At 47.1% G+C, this 25,876-nt stretch overlaps 1 protein-coding gene across 5 annotated transcripts in view; it reads left to right on the forward strand.

Moving 5' to 3' along the window:
- The window catches only part of LOC116974989 (collagen alpha-3(VI) chain-like), a 101,390-nt gene that overhangs the window by 33,186 nt on the left and 42,328 nt on the right, over positions 1-25,876 (forward strand). For 3 of the 5 annotated variants that reach the window (XM_033023634.1, XM_033023635.1, XM_033023631.1), the window contains 2 exons: positions 7,554-8,168; positions 12,869-13,504. In XM_033023634.1, coding sequence (XP_032879525.1) covers positions 7,554-8,168; positions 12,869-13,504 — 1,251 coding nt within the window. Of the gene's footprint in view, positions 1-7,553; positions 8,169-12,868; positions 13,505-24,181; positions 24,821-25,876 lie in introns of all 5 variants that reach the window. The other 2 variants (XM_033023630.1, XM_033023633.1) reach the window with 2 other exon arrangements.

Genomic DNA, 25,876 nt, shown 5'->3' on the forward strand with positions numbered 1-25,876 from the left:
TCGTGAATTAGGTCGTGAAAGTGGGACAGGCCCTTTATTCTTAACCTTTCCTTATCTTTCCTTTCTTTCATCCAACCTTTCATTCTCCAGCCGATATCATGCCATTTAACCATTTTATTTAAGACAGAGAAGAGGTGATTTTTCGTTCTACTGGAGGATAGGGAATCTTTGATGCTCCCTCCTTTCCAAACTCAACTATGATGCCTGAACTCTTCCCCCCATGTCCATTCCATTGTCCTTTCCACCAAACATGATTCCCTGTCCTCTGCTCCCGCAACCCCAATCCTGTGTTTGTTCCTCATCCTTGTTCTCTTTCTTCCCCAAATCCAATTTACCTCTCTTTCCTCTTTGATTCATACTCTGTCCCTGTCCTGTCTCTGTCCTCCCCATTCCTAATCTCTGTCCTCACATACCTCTCATCCTGTTCCTATTCTTGTGCAATTTCACACCTATCCCAGGGTTAATATTCCTCTCCCAAAACTGCCATTCCATGCTGAATTTTTGTGTTGTCCTTTCTTCAATCCCTTTGATTAAATATATTATCTCTCCAGGTCTGAGCCATATGCTCATGTCTTCTCCATCCTAATCTTCTCACGACTGCACTTCAATCTTATTTCTGCCCTCCCACAAACTTTTCTTATCTCCCTTCTCCCATGGCCAAACATACTTAAAGCTGCCATAGATGGGAATCTACAAATTGATGCTGGAAGCGGTACAATGGGCCCCATGGATGATAGCGTGCAGAGGAAGCAGCAAACTGGAGGACTGGGAGAAATTTAGAACTCAACAGAGGAGGACAAAGGGGTTAAACAAAGAGGGGGGGGGGGGTGGGGGGGGGGGAGCATGAAAGAAAGCTTGCAGGGAATTTATAAACTGACTCTAAAAGCTTTTTTACATCTGTATAAGGGAAAAGATTAGTGAAGACAAATGTAGGTCTCTTACAATCAGAGACAGGTGAATTTATAATGGGACACAAAGAAATGGCAGAACAGTTAAACAAATACTTTGGTTCAGGCTTCACTAAGGAAGACACAAGCAATCTCCCAGAAATACCAGGTGACTGAGGATCTAGTGGGAGGGAGGAACTGAAGGGAATCCACATTAGTCAGGAAATGATGTTAGGTAAATTGTTGGGACTGAAGGAAGATAAATCCCCAGGGCCTAATGGTCTGCATCCCTGGGTACTCAAGGAGGAGGCCCTAGAAATTGTGGATGCATTGGTGTTCATTTTCCAATGTTCTCTCAACTCCGGATCAGTTCCTGTAGACTGGAGGGTATCCAATGTAACCACACTTTTTAAGAAAGGAGGGAGCGAGAAAACAGGGAATTATAGACCAGTTAGTCTTACATCGGTAGTGGGGAAGATGCTTTCGTCGATTGTTAAAGATGATATAGCAGCGCATTTGGATAGCAGTGACAGGATCTGTCAAAGTCAGCATGGATTAATGAAGGGGAAATCATGCTTGACGAATCTTTTGGAATTTTTTGAGGATGTAACAAGTAGAATGGATAAGGGAGAGCCAGTGGATGTCGTGTATCTGGACTTTCAAAAAGCGTTTGACAAGGTCCCACACAAGAGATTACTGTGCAAAATTAGAACACATGGTATTGGGGGTAGGGTGTTGACATGGATGGAGAACTGGTTGGCAGACAGGAAGCAAACAATAGGAATTAACAGGTCCTTTTCAGAATGACACGAAGTGACAAGTGGGGTGCCGCAAGGCTCGGTGCTGGGACCCCAGATATTTACAATAAATATTAACTCATCTATATTAATTTAGATGAGGGAATTAAATGTAACATCTCCAAGTTTGCGGATTACATAAAGCTGGGTGGCAGTGTGAGCTACGATAAGGATGCTATGAGGCTGCAGGGTGACTTGGATAGGTTGGGTGAGTGGGCAGATGCATGGCAGTTGCAATGTAATGTGGATAAATGTGAGGTTATCCACCTTGGTGGCAAGAACAGGATTGCAGATTATTATCTGAATGGTGTCAGATTAGGAAAAGGGGAGGTGAAACAAGACCAGGGTGTCCTTGTACATCAGTCACTGAAAGTAAACATGCAGTACAGCAGGCAGTGAAGAAAGCTAATGGCATGTTGGCCTCCATCGCGAGAGGATTTGAGTTTAGGAGCAAGGAGGTTCTACTGCAGTTGTACCGGGCCCTGGTGAGACTGCACCTGGAGTATTGTGTGCTAATTTGAGGAAGGACATTATTGCTATTGAGGGAGTGCAGCGTAGGTTCACCTGGTTAATTCCTGTGATAGTGTGACTGACATATGTTGAAAGAATGGGTCGACTGGACTTGTATTCACTGGGATTTAGAAGGATGAGAGGCAATCTTATAGAAACATATAAAATTCTTAAGGGATTGGACAGGCTAGATGCAGGAAAAAAATTCCCGATGTTGGGGGGGTCTAGACCCAGGGGTCACACTTTAAGAATAAGGGGTAGACCATTTAGGACTGAGATGAGGAAAAACCTTTCCACCCAGAGAGTTGTGAATCTGTGGAATCATCTGTCACAGAAGGCAGTGGAGGCCAATTCACTGGATGTTTTCAGTGTTAGATTCAGCTCTTAGGGCTATAGGAATCAAGGGATATGGGAAAAAAACAGGAATGGGGTACTGATTTTAGATGATCAACCATGATCATATTGAATGGTGGTGCTGGGTCGAAGGGCCGAATGGCCTATGCCTGCAGCCCTCACCAATGTCTAATACAATTGCAACATGACCTCCCAACTTTTATACTCAATATTCTGCCTGATGAAGGCCAACATGCCAAAAGCTTTTTTGGGCCACCTGCTATACCTGCAACTCCAACTTCAAGGAACAATGTACTTGCACTTCTAGATCCCTCTGCTCTACAACACTCCCCAGACCCCTGCCGTTCATCGTGTAGGTCCTGCCCATATTAGACCTCCCAAAATGCAACACCTCAAATTTCTCTGTATTAAATTCCATCAACCATTCCTCAGCCCACCTGGCAAACTGATCAAGATCCTTCTGCAATTTTTCACAACCATCTTCACTATTTGCAAAACCGCCCACTTTTGTATCATCAGCAAACTTGCTAATCTTGCCCTGTATGTTCTCATCCAAATCATTGATGTAGATGACAAGCAGTGACGGACCAGCACTGATCCTTGAGGCACACCACTAGTCACAGGCATCCAGTCTGAGAAGCAACCTTCCACCATCACCCACTGCTTCCTTCCATAAAGCCAATTTTCTATCCATTCAACTATCTCTCCTTGGATCTGATGCAATCTAATCTTCCAGAACAGCCTAGCAAGTGGAATCTTGTCGAATGTTTTGCTGAAGTCTATCTATAGCTCTGCCCTCATCAACCTTTTTGATCACGTCTTCAAAAAGCTCAATCAGATTTGTGAGACATGACCTCTCATGTACAAACAATGCTGACTTCCCTAATCAGCCCTTGTCCATCTAAATGCATGTATATCCTATCCCTCAGAATACTCTCTAGTAACTTTCCAACTACAGATGTTAGGCTCACCGGCCTATAGTTCCCAGCCTTTTCCCTGCAGCCCTTCTTGAATCGAGGCACAACATTCGCTACCCTCCAGTCTTCCGGCACCTCTCCTGTATTTAAGAACGACTCGTAAATTTCAACTAGGGCTCCCGCAATTTCCTCTCTAGTTTCCCACAATGTCCTCGGATATATCTGATCAGGCCCAGGAGGTTTGTCTACTTTCATACACAATATACCTTCAGCACCTCTTCGACGGAAACACTGACTGCTCTCAAGACACTTCCATTGACTGCCCCAAGTTCCTCCATCCTCCTGTCTTTCTCTTCGGTAAATGCTGAGGAAAAATACTCATTGGGGACCTTGCGCATCTCCCGTGGCCCAACACAGAGGTGATCACTTTGGTTCCCGAGGGGTCCGACTCACTCTCTCAATACCCTTTTCCCCCTCTTAGGATTGTCCTTAATGCTATCTCTCAGAGCATTCTCCTGGCCCCTTTTTGCCCTTCTGATTTTCTTTTTTAGTTTGCTCCTTAGTTCCCAAAACTCTTCCAGGGATACACTTGATCCCAGCTGCCTAAACCTGTCCCATGCATACTTCTTATTCTTGACCAGTGGTTACTGCTCGACAGAACTCCTATAAACAATGCAAACATAATTTGCCTTTTACATAGTACATTGACTTTGCCCACTTATCTTGAATCTTCCTGAATGTCCTCCAAACGATAATAGCTTCTAACCTCGCTAATGCTCCCTCGCCAGTTCATTCCCGGGGAATCTGTTCATCCTCAAATAGCACCGGTTACACCTAACCGAAACTTCTAGGGTGTGAGCAGATAATTATTTGTGTGTAGTAAATCTGAAACCAAGATTGAGACTGCCAGTTCAAGTGGGCAATCAAATCTTTTCTCTGGAGAAAATGGATGGGTGATGTTTCGGGTCAGGACCCTTCTTGAGCAAATCCAGAAATACTGCTTGACCAGCTGAGTTACTCCAGCATTTTGTGTCTATCTTTAGTATAAACCAGCTCCTTTTTATTACATGAATAATTTAATGATACCTTCTCACATGAGACAGGGAAATTTCCCAACCATCCCACCCAATATTTCTCTTTCAATGAAAGCCACAGTAAAAAAGGCTAATTTGTCATTCATACCATTTTCTGCTCTGTAACCTCTGACAGTCTAACTTGGCTGCCATGTTCAATGAAACTGCCCCAAACTGTTTGCTAATTAGTAACTTGCTGGTTTTGAAACCTGTAGGAATATCTGGAGCATGTCAGAAGGTGCTACGTCAATACTGGGACTTTCTCAGTATAACTATTACATTTAATGAATTTAATGAATTTGTATTCAGAATTAAGTCATGTTGACATATGGCTTAAAAAGTATCTAATATTTTGATGAAACTTAGAAATATTCTTTGTTGATTTAATAGATCAACCTTAATACTTTGGTTAAAACAGACCGACTTTGAAAATATATTGGCACTCAGTTTATTATAGGTTTGCTACTTCCTTTGCCAAATGATTAAAAGAACGACGGAGTCATACAGCACATAAACAGGCCTTTGGCCCAACTCATCCTTGCCAGCCAAGATGCCCCATCTAAGATGGTTCCATTTGCCCATGTTTTGGCACATATTGCTCTCAACCTTTTCAATCTATGTATCTGTCCATGTGTCTTTTACATGCTGCCCTGGTACCAGTCTCACCGACCTCCTCTGGGTGCCTGTTCCATATACCCATCACTCTGAGTGAAAAAGTTGCCCCTCAAGTTCTGAATTTACCCCCCTCATCTTCCACCTATCTTCTATGGTTCTTGATTCCCCTGCTTTGGGTTAATTACGCATTACTCTATAAGATCACCCGACAGCCTCCTGTACTCCAAGGAATACAGTCTTTGCCTGCCCTCCCTCTCCGTATAGTTCAGGTCCTCAAGTCTTGGCAACATCTTTGTAAATCTTCTCTACACTCCTTCCAGCTTAATGAGATACTTCCTAGAGCAGAGTAGTCAAAACTGAACATAATTCTTCAAAGGTAGCCTCATCAACATTTTGTACAACTGAATTGTTTTCACTACCATAGCCAGTGCTCTCAGTAGAGCTCTCAAACTGCACAATGCAAAGACTTGGGCTCATCCAGAGCCTTCAGTCTTTTATTTTTCATTTGTTTTCTTTGCCTTCCCTGGCACACCTAAGATCACATTCTTGTCTTCAAAGCTTTCCACAATCCTGCAATACCTTCTGTGATCTTCCTTACAAATAAGACTCGATCTGAACACAACCATTCTATAACTATACATCCCTCTCCTTTGTTCCATATCAAAAATGAGGTGCGGGTCCCTAGATGTATTCAAGAGAGAGTTAGCTATAGCTCTTGGGGCTAATGGAATCAATGGATATGAGGAGTAAGCAGGAACGGGGTACTGATTCTGGATGATCAGCCATGATCATATTGAACGGTGGTGCTGGCTCGAAGGGTCAAATGGCTACTCCTGCACCTATTTTCTATGTTTCTATGTTTCTATAATAGGACCAAACAACTTACATTCTTGTATAAAACTGAAGACTAGGGTACAAATTCCCAACATTGCAGGTGGGGAATTTGAATTAAAAATGGGAAATAAATGAAAGGAAATATTTTTTTTAAGTGGTGGCCATAGAAGATATCAAGTTATCAAACCAAACAGGAAACGCTGGGAACACTCACAGGTCAAACAGCATCCTTGGGAAGAGAAATCGAGTTAATTTTTATGGTTGAAAACTGTCCGATGCTCCCGGATTTTCAGTTTTAATTTCAGAATTCCAGTATTAGCAGTTTTCTTGAATGTGGTCATGCATATGCCTCTCAAAAGTCCTCCAGAGAGGTAAATGTGACTTCCTTACCTGGCCTCTGAAATGCACTCACCTGAGGCAATTAAGGGTTTAGTTTAGTTGAGTTTAGAGATACAATGTGGAAATAGGACCTTCGGCCCATTGAGTCCGTGCCGACCAGTGATCACCCATACACTAGTTCTACCCTACACACTAGGGACAGTTTACAGAAGCCAATTAACCTGCAAACCTGCACGTCTGTGAAATGTGTGAGAAAACCAGAGCACTCGGAGGAAATCCATGCACTCAAAAGGGGGAAAGTACAAATGAGCGGCACGGTGGCGCAGCGGTACAGTTGCTGCCTTACAGTGCTTTCGGCGCCAGAGACCCGGGTTCGATCCCGACTACGGGTGCTGTCAGTACGGAGTTTGCACGTTCTCCCCGTGACCTTGTGGGTTTTTTCCGAGATATCCGGTTTCCTCCCACATTCCAAAGACATACAGGTTTGCAGGTTAATTGGCTTTGTATGAATGGAAATTGTCCCTAGTATGTGTAGGATAGGATCGGTGAGGACTTGGTGGGCCAAAGGGCCTGTTTCCCTGCTGTATCGCTAAACTAAACTAAACTAAACTAAACTAAACTAAACTAAACTAAACTTTGTACAGACAGCACCTGTAGTCAGGATCAAACACAGGTCCCGAGTGCTGCAAGGCAGCAACTCTACTGCTGCGCCACAGTGCCACCCCTAAATGGAAATAAATGCTGGCCCAGTTTTAACAGCACACATCCCTTGACTATATGATCCAATGAAACCCTTTTGTCCATGTTGTAACATGTCCACCATGTTTTATTGATGAAGTTTGAATGGCACGTAAACCGTGAAGGTATTTATTGATTTATTCAGTTTTAGGTGCCATTTATGTCATCAGTTTTCTTCCTCTTGCATCATGTTGCACCTCTTGCAATGTTTGTGCCTTTCAGCTCCCTCCTTCCAAAAATTCCTCATTAATTCTTTGTTCCTTGTCATGTCTCCTTCAAATCCTTCCTGAAAGTTGACCCCTTTGGCCGGGATCCAGTAAGTTGGCCGAACGTGTTTATCCTCATTTCTGAGCATAGTTCTACTTCAAAGTTGTTTTCGGATTTTCTGTGATGTAATAACTCGGGCTATTGAAATGAAAATTGCTACTTACATAGCTGTGTACTCATACAATGAAAATGTACTGTGGAATATAATGCATATTGTTCCAGTTTTGCCTGATGAAGAGAACAAGAGAGATATTGTTTTCCTTATCGACGGATCTAACAGCATTGGACAGACAAATTTTTATTTCGTCCGCGATTTTCTTGCAAGTATAATTCAAAACCTCAACGTTGGAAGTGACGGAATCCAAGTAGGTCTGGTGCAGTACAGCACGCATGCAGAAACAGAATTCTACCTGAACTCCTACCTATCAAAAGCTGAAATGTTGTCTCACATAAGAGGACTGAGACTGAAAGGTGGGACAAGAATTAATACAGGCGCAGCGTTGGATTATGTTTATAGATACCATTTCATCAACTCTGCTGGAAGTAGGAAGCAAAAAGGTGTTCCTCAGATATTGGTCATCCTGACTGGTGGGCGATCGAACGATGACATAGAGACACCTGCAGATACAATGAAGCGAGCCGCCATAATGAATATTGCAATCGGAGTTAAGAACGCTGACTCAGTACAGCTGGAAGGCATTGCAGTAGATCCCAGTCTAGTCTTCACTTCAGAAACATTCTCTTCTTTACCAAATATAGAAGAAGAGTTGACAACACTTTTGTTGACTCTACCAGCCCTCCGAGCAATCCCTGAACCAACTGCTCCAGCGAAACAAGGTACCGTATTTGATTTTTTTTAAATCTGTTGCGCTGAATGTTCTGTATAAGATTTGTGCGAGCAATCGTCTTTAATACCAGAGAATCCTTCAATATTGTGCACACTTTAACCAAGAAAAATGTAATATCATGATGATCACAAGAAAAACCAACATGATGTTAAATTAAGCTGTTATCAGGCAACTGAATCATCCTACCACAACCAGAGAGCAATGCTGAACTACTATCTACCTCTTTGGTGACCCTCGGACTATCCTTGATCGGACCTTGCAGGCTTTACCTTGCACTAAACGTTATTCCCTTATCATATATCTATACACTGTAAATGTCTCGATTGTAATCATGTATTGTCTCTCCGCTGTATAGCTAGCGCACGACAAAAGCATTTCATTGTACCTCAGTAGACGTGACAATAAACTAAACTAAACTAAACTAAAGGTAATAATAATAATAATAAATTTTATATTTAATGGGCGCCTTTCATACAAAATCTCAAGGACACCTTACATAGTAAACATATAATCGGAATATAACAATAAGGACATCACAGAGACACAAATTAAAAACAGGATTCAATCCAAAAACAGAAAATCAAAAACACAGTGTGAAGAGGGAGCAGCGGCAACCAAATCGTGCCAGCGTCCACTCTCTCTTCACGGCAGCCATCTTGGACACAGACCTACAAGACTACAAATAGACAAAAAAAATCATCCCCCCACAGTGGATAGCACTGTGGAGGAAGGCACAATGTCCAGTCCCCACCCCATGTTCACCCCAAAGTCAGGCCTATTGAGGCCACCGCAATTGCCTCTACGGAGGCCCGATGTCCCTGGCCGTTCTCACCGGGTGGTCTTGCCCCGGCGTCGGGAGAGTCCTCTCGGCGGCTGGGCCACCTGGAACGGCCGCTTCCTGGTTGGAGCCCGCGGCTGCCGAAGCCGACAAGGCCGCGCCGGTTTGGAGCTCCCAGGCTCCCGTTGTTGAAGTCGGCGCCGCCTCTACGCTCCGCAAACCCGCAGCCCGGAGTTGTTGCTCTCGGCGGTCCAGCTCGCCAGAGCTCCAGCGCGTCGCTCCAGCGCGGCGACCCGGGCAAGGGATCGCCCGCTCCACTCCGCTCCGCTCCAGCGCTCCGATGCTGTGCCGCCGCCGAGGCCGAGGTGCTGGGCGGTTCCCGCCAGGAAACGGCGCTCCAAGCCCGCAGGTAGGCCACGAGGACGGATCGACGGGCAGCCCGGAGAAGAAGCTGCCTCACCGACCAGGTAGGGACCTAGAAATAAAGTTGAGACCTACCCCCCCACATTAAAAAGTCCATATCCCCAACAAACGAAAAACAGGACTCACTAAAAACTATTAAAAAAAACGAATTAAAACGGACAGCTGCTGGCTAGCAGCCGTTCACCAAGATGGCTCCTCCTCCTGAGGTAGACAGAAATGCTAGAGAAACTCAGCGGGTGAGGCAGCATCTATGGGGCGAAGTAAATAGGCAACATTTCGGGTCGAAACACTTCTTCAGACACTAAACTAAACTAAATGTGTTGGGGAAACTATGGCATAGAAACTGTTGCTTAAGCAAATGTCTGATTTTAGGATATGTGCACATGGCTAGTGGGAAAAAAAATTAAGTAAATCATGGCATCTGCATTTGGTTCCTTGATGTATATTGTATCCACATTGAAGCATCCATAAACAATAAAGCCATACTAACTTACTTTTGAATTTCATCTTACTATAATTATCAAATACTAAAATACACTCAGTTCATCTCTTCTATTCATATTGTTACGTCTGACAGCTAATGAGAATATTTATATGATAAAGAGTTTCTGCTAAATTAAAAATTCAATAGGGATTACATTAACTTTGGACAAAACAATAAATTGTGCTTGGCTCTCTATTAGTTTGAATAGGGGGCTAGGCACAATGTACTGTATATTTCAAGATTCAAGAATCAAGAGAGTTTATTGTCATGAAAATCTTGCTTTGCTTCAGCACAACAGAATATAATAGGCATAAATAAATACAGAACGGACCTGATCGTGTGTCCATAAACCATTGAATATATACATACACACATAAATAAACAGATAAAGTGCAATGGGCTATTAATGATCAGAGTTTTGTTTGAGTTGAGTTTAATAGCCTGATGGCTGTGGGGAAGTAGCTATTCCTGAACCTGGATGTTGCAGATTTCAGGCTACTGTACCTTCTACCTGGGGAGATGAGTGTGTGGCCAGGATGGTGTGGGTCCTTGATGATGCTGACAGCCTTTTTGAGGCAGCGACTGCGATAGATCCCCTCGATGGTAGGGAGGTCAGAGCCGATGATGGACTGGGCAGTGCTTGCAACTTTTTGCAGTCTTTTCCGCTCCTGGACGCTCAAGTTGCCGAACCAAGCCACGATGCAGCCGGTCAGCATGCTCTCTACTGTGCGCCTGTAGAAGTTAGAGAGAGTCCTCCTTGAAATACCGGCTCTCACTGATTTTACACAAGTTACTTTGAAAAACAAATGAGCAGAAACTGCTGGGAATGTAGAAACAGATCAGTATTATGACACACATATTAAAATGTAGACACAAAATGCTGGAGTAACTCAGCAGGACAAGCAGCATCTCTGGAGAGAAAGAATGGCTGACATTTCGGATCAAGACCCTTCTTTCCTACACATGATATTAAATGTATTGGGTAAACAATTTGTGCTTCAACAGCATTATTTCAAGTCCAGAAATGACTGTTCCACCACTCAATTAGATGATAAAGAATAGTTATCTATTCTTTGTTCTCAAAGTCACAACACACCTGCCTAACAAAATCCATTCACCTTAGTTGCACAATTTTCAAATCTCCCTCACTTCTCCATTATCACCACCCATTGCATCCAAATACTATTCAGTATTTAGAATATTGTGTTCAGTACTGGGCACCAAGTTATAGGAAATATATTGTCAAGCTTGAATGGGTTCGGAGAAGATTTACGAGGGTCTGAACTATAGGGAGAGGTTGAATAGGCTGTGTCTCTATTCCTTGGAGCGTAGGAGGATGACGGGTGCTCTTATAGAGGTGTATAAAATCATGAGAGGAATATATTGGGTAGATGCACAGAATCTCTTGCCCAGAGTAGGGGAATCGAGGACCAGAGGACGTAGGTTTAAGGTGAAGGGGAAATGATTTAATAGGAATCTGAGGGGTAACTTTTTCGCACAGAGGGTGATGGATGTATGGAACAAGCTTCCAGAGGAGGTAGTTGAGGCTGGGACTATCCCAACATTTAAGGTACATGAATAGGACAAGTTTGGAGGAATATGGACCAAGCGCAGTCAGCTGGGACGTTGGCCGGTGTGGGCAAGTTGGGCCGAAGGGCCTGTTTCCACACGCTATCACTCTATGCCAATAGATTTTCAATGCCAAACATTATTCACGTTGCTAATTATTTCTAATGTGCCACCTAATCAAACTTATTCTACAAATCCAGGTAAATAACGTTTCTCGGAGTTAGTTGTTATGCTAGGTCCTGGAATTTGCCATCTTCGGCTGTAGAGACATTAAGTCATACTCATAGAGTGATACAGTGTGGAATCAGGCCCTTCGGCCCAACTTGCCCACATCAGCCAACATGTCCCAGCTGCACTAGCTCCACATGCCAGCATTTGGTCCATATCCCTCCAAACCAATCCTATCCATGTACCTGTCCAACTGTTTCTTAAAAGTTGGGATAGTCCCAGCCTCAACTACCTCCTCTAGCAGCTTGTTCCATACACCCACCACCCAGTTACTATCACTTTAGCATTTAATTTGGTAAGGTTTTCCCTTAATTTATTTATAAATTCCTCACACAATTGAACATGTATTCTCATTTTTCTACTCTGAAGACCAATCCAATGTAAATAATAATAATAATAATAATAATAATAATAATAATAATAATAATAATAATAATAATAATAATTTAAAAAAACGAACCTTCTCCACATCCCGAAAAGCTCTCAATAGTTCCAAGTTCAAGTTCATATTTATCGATGTGAATTTATCTCCCCTTCTCTCCCCCTCTCGCACCTTCTCTCTCCCCCCCTGCATTCTCTAAAGGACTTATCGCAACTGTGCCAGCCGTCTTTTACCTTCCTGTTCATCGCGGGTCTGAATTTCAGACAGCGCTCCCCCGCTTTTACTGTGTGTGTGTGTGTGTGTGTGTGTGTGTGTGTGTGTGTGTGTGTGTGTGTGTGTGTGTGTGTGTGTGTGTGTGTGTGTGTGTGTGTGTGTGTGTGTGTGTGTGTGTGTGTGTGTGTGTGTGTGTGTGTGTGTGTGTGTGTTGACAGTCTATCCAGTTCGCAGTTTCATCGCTGACGGTCGATCCAGCTCGAGGTTTTTCAGGTGAGTGCCTTCGAGCTTGAAGGTTGAAGACAGTCGCTGAAAAGTCACGTTAGTGGGACAGGGCCCTTTAATGTAAAAATTGTCCCTGGTGTGTGTGAATGTGTGGGAATCACTGGATCATAGACTCGGTGGGCTGAAGGGCATGTTTCCGCACTGTCTCTCTGAATGAAACTCGGTAATAATATCCAATCCAGGCGATGTCCTTGTAAACCTTTTCTGAATCCGCCCCCAGGCCTCCTTATCCTTCCTACTTGGGAGCAGGGAATGCTGCTCAATTTTGTCTAACCTTTATTGATTTTAATCCGTTTTACTTGGACTGAATCTGTATGTTTCTTCCAGTTGTACCCGAAGCAAGCAAGAGAGATATTATGTTCCTTATCGATGGATCAAACAATGTTGGGAATACAAATCATCAGTTCATCCGTGATTTTCTCACAAGTATCATAGAAAATCTTGACATTGGGAGAGACAGCGTTCAAGTCGGCTTGGTGCAGTACAGCAATTACGCAGAGACTGAGTTCTACTTGAATACTTATTCTTCAGAAGATGAACTTCTATCTCACGTGAAACGACTGAGACTAAGAGGGGGGACATCTCTGAACACTGGTGCCGCGCTAAACAATGTACTCCAATATCACCTCACTGCATCTGCAGGAAGTAGGAAAGAGGAAGGAGTTCCTCAGGTATTAGTGGTGATCATTGCTGGAAGATCAAGAGATGATATAAGACGCCCAGCAGATGCATTAAAACGGGCTAATGTATTGGGCGTTGTTATAACAGCCAAGAACGCTGATCCATTGGAGTTACAGGAAATGTTAATTGACCCAGGTCTGGTCTTCAGTGTGCAGGAATTCAGCTCGCTGCCAGATGTACAGGAACAATTGATGATATCATTATCGACACTGGCTGCTCCAACCGTAATTCACAAAAAGCCAATGGTAATTACTGAAGAACATACGGACAAAAGCACTGAAGGTACCTGAGTTTTGTTTTCTGTTCAATTATCATCAGTACAGATTCCTTCCCATTAATCTGATCAGTCTGTAGAAAGGTCAAAGTCCAAAACATTGCCTGTTCATTCCTTCTCATAGAAACATAGAAAACAGGTGCATAGAAAGTAGGCCATTCGATCTTTCAAGCCAGCACCGCCATTCAATATGATCATGGCTGATCATCTAAAATCAGTACCCCGTTCCTGCTTTTTCCTCACTCCCTCAATAGCAAGAATGTCCTTCCTCAAATTAGGGGACCAAAACTGCACACAATATTCCAGGTGTGGTCTCACTAGGGCATAGGTACATAGGTCGTAGCAGTTGTAGAGTTGACATCCTCTCCCTAACCTTTAAGGTAAGCTTGTGGGAGTAACCAGGCAGTAAGGGAGGCACAGTGCTGCTGCAATAGTAGAGATGCTGCCGCACAGAGCCAGAGACCCAGGCTTAGGATGCTGTCTGTGTGGAGTTTGTACGTTCTGTCTGTGACCATGTGGGTTTTCTCTAGGTGCTCCGGTTTCCTCCCACTTTCCAAAGACGTGCAGGTTTGTAAGTTAATTGGCTTCTGTAAATTGCCACTAGTGTGTAGGATGCAAAAATAGGATAACACTAGACCAAGCGGGACATGTTGAACCCTGTTCCCCCAACGCATTATTCCATCACTCACCCGTTCCCCCACGCAACCCGTTCCCACAATGCAAAATTCCACCACAAACCCATAGCCCCAAACTGTGCCCGGCTCATTTCCCCTCATCCCCCAACACTCCCTCCCCCTCCTCTTCACCCTCAATCTTCTCTCTCCTCTCCCATCTACCCTCTCGCTGCTCCCCCCACTTCTCACCTCTCCCCTATCTCACTCCCCCACTAAACACAATGTTTAAATAACATTTCTCCTCCTCCCCTCCCCCACCCCCTCCCTCTCCTTACAACAATGTAACAAATCTCTCATTGCACTGGGTGGAACACTGTTGATGGGCAGTTTATGTAAATCAGATCCCATTGTGATGTCATTGTCGGGTGGAGCACTGTTCACTGGCAGTTTATGTAAATGAGATTCCATTGTGACGTCATAGCTGTAACTGCCAGCAACTGCCAATGCAGTGTTCAAGCCATTCTTTCTCAAACTGGATTTTGTAAAGTTTAAAATGTGAATAACTTGTAAAATATACCATCAATCTGAACAAAACTTTATAAAAAACACACCACAAGACAATTGTGAGTAAGGTGGTGCAAAAAATATAGCACTATCGTTGTAAAAAGGACTTCTTGACACACAAAGTCTTTTACTACATAACTTTATTATATGCACTACACACACTATGCCCTAGCTGTCCGTGGTCATCACTGGAGCTAGAGAGCGAGCTGGAGGTGGGGAAGCTACAATTATACAAGAGACAATGGGGAGTGGTTAGTAGTGGTGAGGTCACTATGTTAAAGGAGCATGCACTGATCTACATCCTTCCTCTTGGAAACAAAAGCGACCACGGCTCATACGCTAGAATCAGACCATAAGCAGGGAACAGTTAGAATATATCATGATACAGACTACTCGCACACTCCGTACCGGACAGGCGGCTTGACCAACCGCCCAGAGCGGGTGCACAACCCGCCTTCCCCTTCAACCGCAGGAGCTGCAGGTACGGGGGCAGGGACAGAGATGGGAGATCCGGGTGAAGAGCGCCCAGGGGAAGGAGGAGAACGGGGGGGCGAAACAAGTACACCTGCAGGTGAGGCAGGAGAAGGAGGCTGACGTGTGCGGGGCACAGAGAGCTGAGAGGGCAGTGTCCGGGGCATGCGAAGAGTGACAGGGGCAGGAGGAGTTTCGGGCAGGGGGGAAGGGACAGGCGGCGAAAACGGGTCTGCGGGAGGCAGAGCAGGCTCGTTGACAAGCAGCAGGTGCTGGCGTGTCCGACGGTACACGGTGCCCTCGTAGTCAACCAGGTATGACCGGGGAGAGTCGGCATTGCCAACGACAACGACCAGCCGGTGATGACCGGAGGTGGACTTCATCCGGACAACCTGGCCTGGGAACAGACGGGGAAGGAGACGGGATGACTTGTCAAAGGAGCGCTTCTGGATGACCTGCTTCTCGATGATGCGCTCCTTGACAGCGGCAGGGCTGCGGACCGCGGGCTTTAGGGATTACTGAGAGACCGGGAGAGGGGGTCGAGTGGTGGGGGACATGAGGCACTGGGCAGGCGAATCGAGTGCGGGGTCCCGGGAAATGTTGCGGAGGTTGAGGAGGGCAAGGTAGAAGTCCGAATGAGCAAGCCGACAATATTCCAGCAGCTCCTTGGCGCTGCGGACAGCGCGCTCCGCAAGGCCATTGCTTTGCGGGTACTCGGGGCTGCTGGTGATGTGGCGAATGTTCCATCGGGTGGCGAAGGCGCCGAACTCTGCGCTGGTAAACTGGCTGCCGTTGTCGGATTGGAGAGTCACCGGGGACCCAAAGGTCGAAAAGTGGCGGCGAAGCTTCCCGATGACGGCAGCAGACGTGAGGGACGGCAGCTGGTCCACCTCGAACCAGCTGGAGTAGGAGTCCACCAGGACCAGGAAGTGTTTGCCACGCCATTCGAAGATGTCAGTGGCGACAGCCATCCACGGCAACTCGGGAGCCGGTTGCTGCATGAGAGGTTGGCGTCGTTGATGAGGCAGTAGGCTGTTGCAGGCAGAACAGGCGGAGACCCTGTCCCGGATGTCCTGAACCATGCCTGGCCAGTAAAACTGGGCTTGGGCCTGGGACAAAGTGGCCTCAACCCTGGGGTGGCCATTATGGGCGGTATGAAAGTAATGATCCCGCAGCGTGGCCGGCACCATGACCTTGTGACCCTTCACCACCACGCCGTTGTGCAGCACCAATTCGTCCCGAACCAGGAAGTAGGGCACGGCACCAGCCGGTAGGGAAGAGCGTCGGTCAGGCCAGCCACGGCGGATGACGCCCGCAAGCTGTTGCAGGGCAGGATCAGCGGCAGTGTGTTTGACCAGGGACTGCATCTGCCAAGAAGGAACAATGTTAACGTTCAGTACCATCAGGTCAGACGATTCGTATGGATGGCGGGCAACGGAAGGGAGCGGCGCACGGGACAATGTGTCAGCCACGAACATTTCCTTGCCCTTGCGGTACACAATGTTGAACGTAAATCATTGGAGCTGCAGCATCATTCGCTGCAGCCGTGAGGAGGCCGCATGGATAGGCTTGTTCAAGATAGAGACCAGCGGCTGGTGGTCAGTTTCAATGGTGAAGGAGTTGCCCAGAATGTAGTCCTTGAATTTGGAGCATGCGAACACCACGGCAAGGAGCTCCTTCTCGATCTGAGCGTAGCGCTGCTCAGCAGGGGTCATGGTGCGAGAGGCATAGGAAACAGGCAGCTGCCGATTGTCATAGAGCTGCAGGCAGGCGGCACCGAGGCCGAACCGAGATGCATCGCAGGTGAGGACGATTGGCCTGTTTAGGTCAAAGAACTTGAGAGTCGGGGTGCGTGCGAGCTTGGACTTCAGGGCCACGAAGGCCGACTGGTGATGCGGGAGCCAGACCCAGGCATTGTCCTTCTTGGTCAGCTCCCTCAGGGGGGCACTCAGTTCGCTGAGGTCGGGTATGAACTTCCCCAGGTAGTTGACCATGCCCAGAAAGCGCTGCAGGCTGGGCACGTCGGTGGGAGCGGGCATTTCGGTGACCGCTGCCGTCTTCTGGGGGTCTGGCTTTAGACCCCCCGCCGTGAAAACGTGGCCTACGTACGTGACTTCCTGAACGCGGAACCGACACTTCTTCGGGTTGAGTTTGAGATTGATCTCACGAGCCCTGTCCAGGACTTGGCAGAGGTGCAGGTCGTGCTCAGCGACGTCCCTCCCGTACACCAGGATGTCATCCACAATGATAGCGCACGGCAACCCGGCAAACAGCTGTTCCATGGTGCGCTGGAAAACCTCGCTTGCTGAGTTGATCCCAAAAGGCATGCGGAGAAAACCTGCCGAAAGGTGTGCTAAAGGTAGTCAGGAAGGTGGAACGTTCATCCAGAGGGATCTGCCAAAAGGAGCTCTTGGCATCTAGGACCAAGAAGACTGTGGCTGGACCGACCTGTGCAGCGACGTCCTCCACCGTCCGCATGGGGTAGTGCGGGCGTTTGATAGCAAGGTTCAGGTCTTTCGGGTTGATGCAGATCCTGATCTCGTTCGCGTCCTTCTTGGCAGCGACGACCATGGTGGAGACCCACTGGGTGGGAGCGCTCGCCTCCTTGAGGATGCCCATGGCCACCATGTCACGCAGTGTGGACTCCACGCGGCCCTTCATGGCAAAAGACACACGGTGGGCCGGTCTAATCACCAGGTTGACCCCCGGGTCAACAACGATTTTGTAGGCACAGGGCAGTTTGCCCAGAACGTCATCAAAACGGTCGGGATACTCGCTCAGGGGGTCCATGGGAGCCTGCACCAGGTGGATGTCGCGGTGGAAAGAGACCAAACCAAAGTCCTGGCAGGCACAGGCGCCCAGCAGGGTGACGTTTTCAGATTCCAGCAGGAGAAATGTGAGGGGCCGAGAGGTCTCAAGAACTGTACAGATAACCGTGGCCTTCCCCACAGCGACCAGAATACCTCCCCCATAGGCATGAAGGCGGGAGTCATCAGGAGTCACCCTCTCCCCCGAGCTTATCTGCTTGAAGAGGCTAACAGACATAACATTGGCAAAAGCACCAGTATCGACCTTCGCAGGGAAGGAGTGTCCATTCACAGTAACATGTACAGAGGGATCTGTTATCAATGCAGGTGCACCCAAAAGCGAAAACACAGTTGAATCACCATGGGAGGAACTCGTATCAGAGTCAGGGAGTTCATCTGGCTGGTACTGGGAACCAGGCGCGCTATCACAGTCCACAAGGTTGTTTAGACTCCTTCTAGGAGCAGGGACAGGTTTCCCACGCGATCGACATGCTGCAGAAAAGTGGTTCAGCTTCCCGCAGGAATTACAAGTTTTACCCTGCGCTGGGCAAACGTTGAACTGGTGGGAAGAGAAATTGCAATTTGGGCAGCGACGAGGGGTGACCTTAGCGGGTGCAGAGGGGGTGAACCGGCGTGGTGGGCTATTGATCCACTGGCGGCCAGCAGTACCGGTGAAATTGATGTCCTGGGACACCGGTTGAGATACGGAGCCAACAGCAGAGGCCATGCGAGCGGCATGCATGGCATCCCTTAGCGTTAGATCAGGCTTCATCAGGAGCTCGTCACGCAGCTTAGAGTTTAGGAGACTGTTGACCAGGACGTCCCTGATCATTTCGTCCGTTGTTATCGCTTCAAGGCGGCACCGCCGAGCCATATGTCGCAAAGAGGCAATGAAAGCGTCAATGTGCTCACCGGGAGTCTGACGCCTTTGGAAGAACTTAAAACGCTCAATAATGTTATTGGTGGGTATATCGCATAGGGCAGTGAATTTGGCTATGAGACATACCGGGTCGTTGCGGTCTTCCGGAGGGGCGAATTCGAATGAGGCATAATGTTCCATTGCCTCCGGACCAGCCAGGTTGAGGAGTAGGTGAGCCTGTACCGCAGAAGTGACACCAGGATGAGCGATCGCGATATAGTGTTCGTAGTCGCGCTGGAAGACAGTCCAGTGGTGCACGATGTCCGTGTCAAAAACGAGCGTGTCGGGACGACGACACGAGTTGGACATAGTAAAAATGGTGAGGTGGGGACACAACTGGGATAAACAAATAATAAAATAAAGCCGATGAACAGGAGACGCAAGTCTACCGCGCTGACACCATGTAAAAAGGTCTTGCTTGACACACAAAGTCTTTTACTACATAACTTTATTATATGCACTACACACACTATGCCCTAGCTGTCCGTGGTCATCACTGGAGCTAGAGAGCGAGCTGGAGGTGGGGAAGCTACAATTATACAAGAGACAATGGGGAGTGGTTAGTAGTGGTGAGGTCACTATATTAAAGGAGCATGCACTGATCTACAATCGTGTACCATTTTGGCGTAATTTCAGGAACACACACACACACACACACACACACCCACACCCACACACACCCACACACACACACACACACACACACACACACACACACACACACACACACACACACACACACACACACACACCCCCACCCACCCACCCACCCACCCACACACCCCCACCCACCCACCCACACACACACACACACACACACACACACACACACACACACACACAGAAACAAACAAGATGAGAGTTTTTGTAATATATACCAGACCCATTGAGGCCCCGGTCACACGGGAGGCCTGGTCCCTCAACGCAACCCGTTCCCCCAACACAATATTCCACCACTCATCCATAGCCTCCAACTGCGCAGCACTCCCTCCCCCTCCTCTTCACCCTCCCTCTTCTTTCCCCTCTCCTCCTCCCCTCCCCCAATCCCTTCCTCATATCTCCATCTACTTTCCCTTACCCTCAGTCAATCCCTCCCTCCTCCCATAATTCCTCTCACCTCCCTACCCTCTCATATCCCTCTATCTCCCACCTCCTCCACTCCTTACTTCCCCCTATCCCTCCCACTATCGTTCCTCACATCCCCTACTGCACTCCTCTTCCTGTGTTCCCCACTCCCTACCTCCCCCACTCCCTCTCCTCTCCCTCCATTCCCCCTCCACTCCCACTCTCCCTCCTCACCTCCCTTTCCCCCCTCTCCATCCCTACCCCCTCCCTCCCTCAATCCCCCCACCCTCCTTCCTCACCTCCCCAGGATCTCGAGGGTGCTGCTCCATTCCCTCCTTGCGCGCCCGGAGCAACAGTACTGCTTCCCTCAGAGCCAGGCTCAGCGCCCAGTCCTCGGATCCTCGGTACGTCCTCTCCCCGCACCCGGAGCCCGCTGCACGGGCCCGGAGCAGCAGCAGCAACGGCCGTCGGCCTCAGAGACAGCCTCAGCGCCCAGGCCCTGGATCGTCGGCGCGGCCTCTCCCTGCCCCCGGAGCCGGCCGCCACTGCCCACAGACGCAGCCCCAGCCTCAATGCCAAGGCGGCTGATACCCGCAAAATGGAAGTCATCTTACCTGTGTCGCCGTTGTGAAAAAAAGATGGCAATCTGAATTCTGGAAAGGCCCCAACTGTGCAGGCATGGCTGAGGACCCGTTGGGTGCCCTTTGTGACGCCAGTAAAGACAAGCACGGGAATCCTCCCCCAACTGCGCATGCATGGGTGGGGGCGCTGTTTTGTTCATTTAGGTTTTAAACATTGATACGTTTAAAATATACCATCAATCAGAACAAAACTTGTTTCATTTACACCACAGGACAATGGTGAGTAAGGTGGGCCAAAAATTGTAGTGCTATCCTGTACCTTTTTTGTGTAAATAGAAGTGCAACACAAAACCTGCAAACAAACAAGATGAGAGTTTTAGTAATATACTAGACTAAGTGGGTCCCATGTTCACATGGGAGGGCTGGTCCACCAATGCAATATTCCACCTCTCCACCAATTCCAATATTGGTGGCCAGTGGGGGGTGTGGGCTTTCTGGAGTGCTGGTGTGGGTATTGTGGGCTGAAGGGACTGGTCTCCAGAGGGCTAGTATGGACATTGTGGGCCAAATTGATTCTTGGGGTGGCATCTCAGTCCCTCAGGCCTGATGTGCTGGCAGCTCACTCACGGCTGGTGGGCTGGCAGTTGACTCACGGCTATTCCTTGAAATTATATTTCAAGCAGAGTGCAAGGCCACCAAATTCAAATCCATTTCCCTACCATTACAAGCAGGGTGCAAGACCACCAAATTCAAGTGCAGTTTCTTACCACTTCAAGCAGGGTGCACGGCCACCGAATTCAAGTGCAGTTTCCATCCACTTCAAGCAGGGTGCACGACCACCGAATTCAAGTGCAGTTTCATACCACTTCAAGCAGGGTGCAAGGCCACCAAATTCAAGTGCAGTTTCATACCACTTCAAGCAGGGTGCATGGACACCAAATTCAAGTGCAGTTTCATACCACTTCAAACAGGGTGCAAGGCCACCAAATTCAAGTGCAGTTTCATACCATTTCATGCAGGGTGCAAGGCCACCACATTCAAATGCAGTTGATTCACAGCTCAGACAGAGTCGTGACCTCTCCCTCCCTCATCATGCAGAGACTGAGCCACACCTACACTTCCGGGTTTTATAATCCCTATCCCCTCCCACCGGAAAAGGTGTGGCCTTCATGGCATGATTGACAGGAGAGAGATTCCCAACATATTTTAAACACTAACAACACTTATTTTTCTTTGATGGGAAGAATCCTCTGCACCTGATGGGGACTGAGTAAGATGGCCAGAAATCACAGCCGTAAGTGCCCCCCCCCCCCTCCCAAGCAATCATTTGCAGAGCTTTTAATTCAACCCAACCCCCCGCCCCAGCAAACATTTGCAGACCTTTTACTTCAACCCAAACATTAAGGGCACTCAAGGTCAATAAAACCACACTCATAGTAGACATGTGTTCAGTGTTATTCACAGCTCAGGCTGAGAGACGTGACCCACTCACTTCCTCATCTTGCAGAGACTGACTGAGGCACAACACTTCTGGGTTTTATAATCCTTCCCCCCTCCCACCAGCAGGGGCAGCAGAGAGAATCTCAACATTTTTAAAACACTAATAACTCTTTTATTTTTCATCGATGGGAAAAATCCTCTTGTCCTGAACAGCCGAGGGGGACTCTGAGTAAGATGGCCAGAAATCACAGCCATAAGTGGCAGCGCTTTTTCTAAAATCAATATAAAGTTCAACAGGAAGTGGCCAAGATACTTTTAGTAATATAGATATAGATGGAATGAGTGTGTAGGTGATCAATGATCAGTGGGCTGAAGGACCCGTTTCCACACTATACAGTATTTCTAAACTAAACTAAACTAAACTATTGTATTATTTTCTCGAGGTCGGAGTTTTACATTCTTTGGATCTTTTGGTTAACTATTCATTGAAAGGGAACACGGAAGGATTATTACCAACCTCCGATAATCCAGCGTGGTCAGGCCATTTGTGATGCCCAGGCAAACAAATAGTCTGGATTCATAAGAGACAGCGGATGCTGGGATCTTCAACAAAATGAGGGCCAGGTAGCAACAGTGGCAGGAAATGGACCAACATCAAGTGGGCGGTAGTGGAAAGAAAGACCACAGGACATAGGTTTAAGGTGGAGAAAATATATAATAGGAATCTGAGTGGTAACTTTTTCACACAAAGGGTGTTGGGTGTATGGATAAAAGCTGCCAGAGAATGTAGTTGAGGCTGGGACTATCCAAATGTTTAAGGACCAGTTGGACAATTACATGGATAGGACAGGTTTGGCAGGATATGGACCAAACGCAGGCAGGTGGAACTAGTGTAGCTGGGACATGTTGGCCGGTGTGGGCAAGTTGGGCCGAAGGGCCTGTTTCCACTCTGTATCACCATAAAGGGTGGGGCAAGAGTTAGCAAGTGATAGGTGGCTATACTGTAGGTGAGGAGGCGTTGATAGTCAGATGAGTTAGGTGGGGGAGAGAAGGGTAAAAATGGAGAAGACAAAAGGATGCAAATGGTGCATTCTTGGGTAGTAGGTATAGGGAGGGTGTGCACCTCTTTCAACCAGCTATCTCCCCTCTGCTCCTTGTGTTTGGGCCAGCCGCCACTTGCGACCGCAGGCAATAGATAGGACTGTTCAGTGAACCTTTGTGAAGGGCCTGTCCCACTTGGGCGACCTAATCCGCGAGATCTGGCGAGTTTGCCCTCGACTCATACTCGCAGCATGGTCGACACGAGATCTAAGATCTCGGAGAAAACTGTAAGCTAGCAACTCTACCACGATACCGCCGGGCCACCCATGTTGTGTCCGTAGAGTGTATCAGTGGACTGTGTCATGACTTTCTATGGCACAAATCCATCGGCTCACCTATCAAGAAAAGCAAGTTGAAAAAAAAATTAGTGTTGATGTATTTACTTTTTTGGGTATCAGATGAGTGAATTTTGTATGGGCAAATTTCCGCAACCTGAACAGCCATAATATGGGATCACCTGTATTATTAACTGATTACAACAGAGTAGTTAGATGTATCTCCTCACAGCCTGTACACAATAAACATTTCATTAACCTTTTCCTCCCTCCCCTTCCACCTACATTTCTTCCTCTAGCTTCACAATTCACAACCATCATCCTTTTGTCTCACACCTCTGGCCTTTGTTCAACCATCTGCTTATCACCTGTCCCTCACCTGTACCAACCTTCAACCATTTACCTGCCAGGACTTGTTCTGCCCCCATCACTCTCATCTTTCATCCCCTCTGCCCCCCCACCCTCCTCTTACAATCAGTCTGAAGAAGGCTCATGACCAGATACGTCATCTATCCAAGTTCTTCAGAGATGCTGTTTGACCCACTGAGTTACTCCAGCACTTTCTGTCTTCTCCCTTATCTTTTAACAGGAATGCAAGAAGGTTTTTCTTTATTCCGCGCCCCTTGCAATTCTAATGATGACGTGGATCTTTACAAGGTTTGCAAGGGAGATAAAAATGTTGGAGAAACTTAGCGGGTGAGGCAGCATCTATGGAGCGAAGGATATAGGCAATGTTTCGGGTCGAAACCCTTCTTCAGACCTTTAAAAGGTTTGATTCGTCAACTTTAATTATTTTGTAATTGGTTTGATGTAACCTAGTGTATTTTTTGTATGTGTCTCTATTCTAGTTCTATCTTCGACCGACAGCAGGAGAGACATTGTGTTCCTGATTGACGAATCTGACTTTGTTGGGAATTCGAATCTACCGCCAGTCCGTGAGTTAATCTCAGCGATTATCGAGAGCCTTGATATTGGAAGTGACCGAGTGCGAGTCAGCCTGGTGCTGTACGGCAACAGAGCAGAAACAGAGTTTTATCTAAACACCTACTCCAGAAAAGATGAAATTCTCTCTGTGCTGAGATCCCTCACCTTTCAAGGTGGTCGGACACTCAACACTGGGAAGGCATTGGAGTTTGTCCTCAGATACCACTTCATCAGATCTGCAGGCAGCAGAAGAGAGGACGGTGTCCCCCAGTTTTTGGTGCTCATCACTGGTGGGAGGTCTGGAGATGACATCAAGCGAGCTGCCGATGCATTGAAGCAGAGCAACGTGATAACCCTAACTGTTGGATCAGGGTCTGCAGACCCTGCTCAGCTCAAGGAGATAGCCTCTAAAGACAATCTGGGCTTCAGTGTGAGGGATTTCTCTTCTCTGCCAGGCTTACAGGAACAGGTGATTGCATCCTTTGAAAGAACACATGCTCTGGAAACACCCACCGAAAAGCCAGCAGTGCATGTTGAAGAAGCCACGATTGACAACACCAGAGGTAGCTGAATTACATTTACTTTTACTTTTTCTCAAGGATCACCACTCGTGAAATAATATATTTTCCACCGTCGGTCAAATTAATCACTAACATATTTCTATTGACCTCGATAGATTCTTATTCATTTATAGTTTGAACCAATATGGTTAAAGTCAAAGACCAATCAGCTAGGAACCAATTCGTCCATGCCAACCAAAAGGGCAGTTCTATTTGCCTGCGTTAAGCCCATATCTCTCGAAACCTTTCCTATCCATGCTGGTGGAATAACACTCAGTGTGTAGGAAGGAACTGCAGATACTAGTTTACACCGAAGATGGACACAAAATGCTGGAGTAACTCAGCGGGACAGGTAGCATCTCTGGAGAGAAGGAATGATTGATGTTTCGGGTTGACCCCCTTCTTCAGAATAATATCAAGCTATATCAAGACGCCATGGTGGCGCAGCGGTAGAGTTGCTGCCTTAAACCCCTGTCTCACGGTGCGAGTCCACCCACGAGTGATCCCGAGTTAAAAACAAATCAAACTCGTGGTAATCACGTAGAATTAACATAGCGGGAACGTTGTAACTCGTGACGCTAGCGGCAGGTACTCGGGAAACTTGTTAACTCGTGAAAATCTTTAAACATGATGAAAGATTTCCACGAGTCAAATTTACTCTTGAAGTAAAAAATTTACCTGGGGCGTATGTGAACCTCCGCCCCAGTCTCAAGTCTTTTGCAGACTCTAACAGGTTTTCTTCCAAGATTGCCCTGTATTTGGCTCCATCCATCTTCCCATCAACTCTGACCAGCTTCCCTGTCCCTGCTGAAGAAAAGCATCCCCACAGCATGATGCTGCCACCACCATGTTTCACAGTGGGGATGGTGTGTTCAGGGTGATGTGCAGTGTTAGTTTTCCGCCACACATAGCGTTTTGCATTTAGACCAAAAACTTCAATTTTAGTCTCATCTGACCAGAGCACCTTCCTCCACATGTTTGCTGTGTCCCCCACATGGCTTGTGGCAAACTGCAAACGGGACTTCTTATGGCTTTTTTTCAACAATGGCTTTCTTCTTG

This window comes from Amblyraja radiata, chromosome 7 (assembly GCF_010909765.2).
Source record: "Amblyraja radiata isolate CabotCenter1 chromosome 7, sAmbRad1.1.pri, whole genome shotgun sequence".
NCBI lineage: Eukaryota > Metazoa > Chordata > Chondrichthyes > Rajiformes > Rajidae > Amblyraja > Amblyraja radiata.